Source organism: Thalia democratica, chromosome 2, assembly GCF_965202585.1.
Source record: "Thalia democratica chromosome 2, ktThaDemo2.hap1.1, whole genome shotgun sequence".
Taxonomy (NCBI): Eukaryota; Metazoa; Chordata; class Thaliacea; order Salpida; family Salpidae; genus Thalia; species Thalia democratica.
The window spans coordinates 36,772,145-36,779,088 of NC_139166.1; the positions used below are offsets into that span (position 1 = coordinate 36,772,145).

At 23.8% G+C, this 6,944-nt stretch overlaps 1 protein-coding gene across 1 annotated transcript; it reads right to left on the reverse strand.

The window, feature by feature from the left end:
• Positions 1-381: 381 nt before the first annotated feature.
• LOC145828571 (uncharacterized) lies at positions 382-6,103 on the reverse strand. The gene is made up of 6 exons (XM_082936326.1): positions 5,991-6,103; positions 5,667-5,870; positions 5,398-5,583; positions 3,663-3,776; positions 1,775-1,885; positions 382-417 (listed from the first exon to the last, which is right to left on the reverse strand). The coding sequence occupies exons 1-6, from the start codon at positions 6,093-6,095 to the stop codon at positions 382-384; spliced, it is 756 nt and encodes a 251-aa protein (XP_082792452.1). The 5' UTR covers positions 6,096-6,103.
• Positions 6,104-6,944: the final 841 nt, after the last annotated feature.

A 6,944-nucleotide genomic window follows, 5' to 3' on the forward strand; every position in this document is an offset into this window, starting at 1 on the left:
TCTTGGTAGAAAACACTACAGTAAAGAATAAAATGGTGTGGTGCTCATAGTAGACTGTAGATTCTATAGTTAATATTAGCAGTAATGGATTTAAAAAAGAGTGTATAAAAATCTTGTTAATTTTAAAAGGTTACTTTTTACTTGTTTTGTGAATATGTATTTATCATGTTTACCACAATCTGAGGTCACTTAGGCTAAATATCAATTGCACTGTTCATTATTTTCTTTATCTAAATTTTATACGAATTTTTATGTATATTTTACTCCTATGTTTGAATCACGGTAATGCAAAATTAAATTGCACTGTTCGTTATTTACGTTAAATAAATAAACAGTAATATGTTTGTTTTAAATTTTTGATTTGATATTCAATTTATAAGTTCATGACTTATTTTCGGGTTCCTTTTCTTTCAGTTTCTTAAAATTTCATACGGTTGAATTTATTTTAAAATACAATAGTTTTGAAATACTATTTTAAAGTTTTTTAAACATCAAAGTAAAACAAAATTGCATTTTGAACACAGCGTTTTTTAGCTAAAAAGTGCGTACCATACCGGCAGGGCGTACCTATTAAGTGTGTTCCTAAGTGGCAGGTTACTGTATAATACAGTTTTATTTTAGTTTATTTTTAATAAAATATTTTTGTTGTAAAGTCTTAGTTGAAAGATCTTTACAACGGATTATTTATAATAAAATGAGTGATTTTAAATGTTTTGAAAAAGCTATGCACCGGAAAAAAGTTTTTTAAATTTTTATTAAACATTATTTTTGAATCAAACGTTACAATTAAGTATATAAAAAGATAATGAACATACTTGGTAAGGTGATACTTAATAATAAAACTTATTTGTTTTTTTAGATTTTTAAATATATGTGAAAATTAGAAATCATGTTGAGTCTTTAAACTTTAAATTATGTAAAAAGGTTATATTAAAGTTTAATTAAATAAAAACAACAAAAAATCAGTAAACAGACAGTTCTTGTGCTTGATACATACTTTAAACTAAATATAATTAATGTTTAAACACTTCAAACAGATATTTAGAATTGACAAATATATTCGCTGCTAAATGAATTTAAGGTGTTATGAAAACCTATAATTAACTATATTAAATTTTACAGGCAAAAATTCTTGTTTCTAAATATGCAATGTTTAACTTTATTAAATTTTCCGTTGTAACCTTCTATCTAAACTTTACACTACTTAAAGTCCGAGATGGTTGTATACCTGGTTGTTTAATCTAAACACCTAAATAAAGTTAATTTAATTCGGCTTCTTTTTAACATGGGAAATATGATAAAAACCTTAGTTTTATTAACTAAACAAAGTTACTTTTATTGTAAGTAAGCGATGCTTAAAATTAAGGTTATTTAAGTTAAGTTTTATTAAAAAACAAATTACAGGCTAGTTTTTTTTAACAAATTTAAGAACAAACCTTAATACATAATACAAACACATACTTTTGGACATTAAAAGTATTGTACCACTATAATTAATCTTTTTATAAAAAAAAACAGTTTATTTTCTTAATTAACAAGATTTTTTTAGTAACCTTGTTTTTACTAGTGTGTACTTTTTTTTAAGTTCATATTAGTTTCTTATATTATAATATACATATTTTTAAATTATTGAAAAAGGAAAAAAAATATTTTGCAGTTTTATTTAATATGCAAATAGGCGTTTAATGAAGTTTTTTACACTAAAATTTTCTTTGTTTTTTCCAAGGGTAAGCTCGTTTTGGCGTTCTTTAAGATGAGTATATTTTTGAGTTACGTGATTTAATACTTCATTATCGTAACAGACTGTTGTGTTTGTTGTAGCTTTAAAGTCTTCTTCTGAAAATTCCACCGTTGACTCTAGCTTTCCTGTTGAATCTTTCCATTCCTGTTTTATAAGTTCTAAATACTCTTAAAGCATTCTAATTATTAATTTTTTTATAAAGTTTAAAACTTTATCTAATATCTAAATAGACTTTAGGTAAAACCTTTTATATCTATAAATAATAATGTCAATGTTTAAAACTGGTCAAGCTAGTTGTTTTAGTTTAAATATTAGCTTATACAAGTAGTGATAATAAACACAAGCTTATATGATTGCTTCAAAATTTTTAAATGGTATCTAAGTTCTCTGTAAAAAAATTGATTATATTTAATTCTACATCTGTTATAAATGTGTAAATCGATGAATTTAACCGATTATACATATTTTTAAAGCTAAAAATTTATTTTAAAAAACACATTAATACTTTAAAATAATTTTCTGATAAAACTACGTTATACAAGTACTAAATACTCGTGCTAAATTACTACTTTATTATAAAACAGTTAAGCTATTTTGTCAAAAACTTATTTAAAAGTATATAATTATTAATAATTTAACAGCTAAAGTCTATTTAAAAACAAACTATACAATATCCTTCTTTTATTCAACCGACATATGTTTCTGTATGTTAACGGATTAACACAATTCAACTGGGTTTTGTAAAAAAATTAATACTGTAAAAGAAAAAGAATAGAAGCTAAGGTAGATGTATACATGTGTTCATTAGAACAAAATTAGAATTGATCGGGCTAAACTGGGTTAGAAATGATCGGGTTAGAAGTAATCTTGTTAGAAATTATCGGGTTAGAAGTGATCGGGTTAGAAATGATCGGGTTAGAAGTGATCGTGTTAGAAGTGATCGGGTTACAAATGATCGGGTTAGAAGTGATCGGGTTAGAAGTGATCGGGTTAGAAGTGATCGGGTTAGAAATGATCGGGTCAGAAATGATCGGGTTAGAAATGATCGGGTTAGAAGTGATCGGGTTAGAAATTATGATGGGTTAGAAATGATCGGCTCCCATATCCGACTGACATAAAACTATACAATATTTGTAATTGTAAAGTCTGAATTAAGTAAAGTAAACTAAATAAAACAATAAAATATCCAATCATTATATAAGCTATTTACATGAATGGAAGGAAAAACTAATTCAAATTTATTTACCAGTTGCTAATTATTGAAAAAAATATATCTAATAATTACATCACAATATATAATAACTATTACATATTATTACGTCACTTCCTTCCATTCATGTAAGTAGTTTATATTATGATTTGTCATTTTATTGTGTATTTTAGTTTACTTTACTTAATTAAGACTTAATAATTACAAAAAATATATAGTTTTAAAACAGTCGGATTTAACATTAATTTTATTTCCTATTATTAACCATTAACCTCTAAAAATCTGTAGAAATTATATTTATTGTTTATTTTAATGAACACATGTATGCATCTACCTTAGCTTCTATTCCTTTTCTTTTACAGTATTTATTTTTTTACAGAACCCAGTTGAAGTGTGTTAATCCGTTAACACACAGAAACATATGTCGGTACAATAAAAAAAGGATACTGTATAACTTGTTTTTATTATATAATCTAGTGAACTTTTTTCACTAGGATCTTTTGTTAACAAACACTTAAATTTATACTTTAAATAGTTAAAGTCATTTTAGTTACTTTTACTTTGAATATAAATAATACTTAAATAAATTTAAAAACGAAATGAGCTAGCTATAAAAATGGACGAATTCTGACTAGAAAGTTTAGCATTAATGTATAAGAAAAACTAAAATTTCATAAAAATTTTTTGATCTTATCAATTGATATCGTAAACCTGCATTACAAATTTAAACTGAGCAAAAGTTTTCAAAAAATTACGAAATTCATCTGGAAATTCGGTTTGTTCTCCATGTATATGATGAGCATTTTCTAAAATTAATGATTCTGCCTGTAAAAATTTATTTACCTATTACTTTTTTGTACACATACACAGTTATACTATGATAACATTGTTATAAAATACTTTGTATTTATTTTAAAATATTAAAAAATAAAATTTTGAACTATTTCTTTTGTTAATAACCATGTTTAATTGAAGTATAATTTTTAACAACTTTCTCAGATGCTTTTTAATTTAAAGTAAAAATCAACTATACTTAATTTCAATGAAAGCAAAAAAAAGTACAATAAAATTATTTATTTTAAACAAGTAGACTTTGAAAAAAAAATTACTCTAGAAATTGACTAATCTTAAAGATTAACAATTTTAGTCAAATATTAAACTAGTACTATAAAAATAAAATTACATTAAAATAAAAAATCTAAAAGTAAAGTTATACATTATAGTGCTTTACATCTTCAAGTATTTTTTTTTCTATTTATTACTTAATCAAATGATTGTTATAACTTTTCTTGTAAGACTATTAATGCTATGTTTTTTTTTCAACTTCTATCTAAAGGTAAAAAATATTGACTTAGTTTTTAACTTCATTGATAATACCACTGTAAATGTTTGTATTAAACATTGAACGAAAAAAAAATATGCTCAAAAGTTTTGTCTACGGACCTAGTGTACGAAAAGACTATTCGGTTAACGAGGAATAATAAAAATATACTTAGTTGTTTGAAGTTAAAACTACAATTTTCCCCTTGTCTGTTAAAGTATTCTTTCTAAATTTATATCAGTTGGTACTAAAAACTTTATTAGATAAATACTGAGAGTCTCAAATTTATTCTTTTTTTTTAACTTAACTTAAAAATATTTTAGTGAAATTCAAATGATTTTGTTACTATTCAGTCACTTAACTTTGTTAAAATTATTTTTAATTAAACTAAACCATAGTTTCAAAAGTTGCCTAAAACCTCAAAGTATCCTTAAACGTACTATCTCACAAACATAATAGCAACAAATAGAAAGTGTTAACTCTACTTACTTTGGTTTCGGCGGGGCACTAAATTAAAAACTAAATAATTAATTTGTTACCTGTTTTGTTAAGTTATGTAACTTTTATTTTGATTAACTTTTACATAACTGAAATATATACCACTGAAAAATTAGATTGATTAGTAGTGATTAAAAATACTTCTACATATTTTAACTTAAGGGTATTATTAAGATTCATCTGATTACATCAGATGTAATAAAACTTTTATTTTGTTCTAGCATATATAAATTTATTTGAAAATTGGTTTTGTCTATCATTTTGAAAAATTTATAAGGACAATAGTTTTCTGATTATCAATCAAAAAATGTTTAAAGTAATTGAAAATTTATAGAAAAATAAAAACTAAATTGTTTTAAATGTAACTTGTATTTAAACGCGATGTTTTTTTTAGAATACTTAGCGAATACTAGTGAAAGTTTTAGACGCCTCGTCTTATTTTTAGTCAATTGTTTAGATGTAATTCATCGGTAACTATTATTATATTAAGATGCGAAATTAAAATCGATTACAATATAAACTAAAGGGTGTTACTGCAAAAAAAAAATTAGTTAAAAAAAAACGATTATTTATTTACAATAAATAACAATTAAAGCATCATAAAACAACTATAAAAACAAGTAACACTTTTTCATCTAAAGGATGTAAGAAGTTTACAACATAGTTTCTCCATTTAACTATCATTTTAGCGTTTTTGTTTTCTTCGGCACACTTTAAGTAAGTCTCTACACTGTCAAATCCACGAATTGCTGACTTGTGAGCAGTAAGTTTTACAAGTCTGTTGCCATACAGGGGACCATAGAGATGTTTTATCTGTGAGTGTGAGTAGTTATTTGACAATTAAGTGTTTTTTTGTATACTTATCATCAAAAATACAAGTGATTAAAATTTTGTACTTGATGGTTTATTTTTTCTAGTTCCAGTTCTTTTCTTATTCGTGTTCTTTTAGTGTAAGATTCATGCCACCATGTTATAATTGCAATGGAAACAGCAATAAATATTTTCATTTCTGTCACTCCAGCAACAAAATTTTTTGGGTCATGTTTTTGACCGCTTATATTTCTACTTTGTTGAGAATGAAATTCGAAGAACTTTCGAATCTTTAAAAAAAAGCTTATAGCTTAAATTTTAAAAAAGTGAAATAAAAACTTTTTTATATTCTAAACTAATGCTAAACAACTTAAATAAAAAAATATCTAAAAAATGTTATATAGTCTTACAGTATACACATTCGTTTGACAGTTTTCTTTTTTTCTTACAGTGTAGAAACTTCTTACTGTACTTATTTTGGTATTTGAAAATCTAGTTAATAAATTACTCAACATAATAAACGTTTAGTTATAAAAAAGCGTTCACATAGTTGCTATTGAAACGAATTACACACTGTTATTTAACAAATATGTGTTTAGCTCCGGACTGCACTTTAACGGTTGTTCAAAAAATGTTGTAAATACTTATTATAAACATTAATGAAGCAAGTTTGAAAAATATTTATAACATAAGGTTTTATGCGTTTTAAACTTAAAGTTACTGCAAATAAATATTATATTTATAACTTTAGTTTTTAATAAACAAAAAAAATGAATGTCTCACATGATATTTTTTTAAATTTACGTTCGATTTAAACTATCTAGCTGTAAATAAAATTAACATTGTTTAGTTTGTTTTTAAAGTTACAGTCACTTTTTATTATAATTTTAATCATATATACTTAATAGTAATTTTACAAGCATAATCTATACTTTACGCTTTAAAATTTGCTACATAACTTTAAAATAAAAATATAAGCTTGCTAAAAACTTATCCGTAAAAATATAAATATATTTGCTATGGCTTAATAAACTCATTTGTAGCAGACCTTTAATAAGTTTATAAATTCATACTTAAACTTAAAAAAATAAGTTACTGATTTCAAAATCTTAAAAATTAAGAGTTATAAGTAGATGATCATTATAATGCAGCTTACTAAGCTTATGTTATTTTATAGTTACCAAAAGTTATTTTTCAAAAAATTTTAAAATCTATGCAATAAATAAGGACAGGACACTCACAAAAAATAAGTGAAAACTTTTTATAGGAAGTTGTAACCTTTAAGTCTTATGTGTTTGTTACTAGAAAGTACAAAAAAAATGTTAACGATTTTCTAAGTATCTTATAGAAAAAATAAAATAAAG

Bases quoted from the DNA above. Each gene is read 5' to 3' on its own strand.
- LOC145828571 (XM_082936326.1), bottom strand. From the start codon at position 6,095: ATGTTGAGTAATTTATTAACTAGATTTTCAAATACCAAAATAAGTACA. The intron at 5,871-5,990 runs GTAAGACTATAT...TTTTTTTTAAAG, and splicing joins GTCAAACGAATGTGTATACT to ATTCGAAAGTTCTTCGAATT. The intron at 5,584-5,666 runs GTACAAAATTTT...TCACACTCACAG, and splicing joins TAGAAAAAATAAACCATCAA to ATAAAACATCTCTATGGTCC.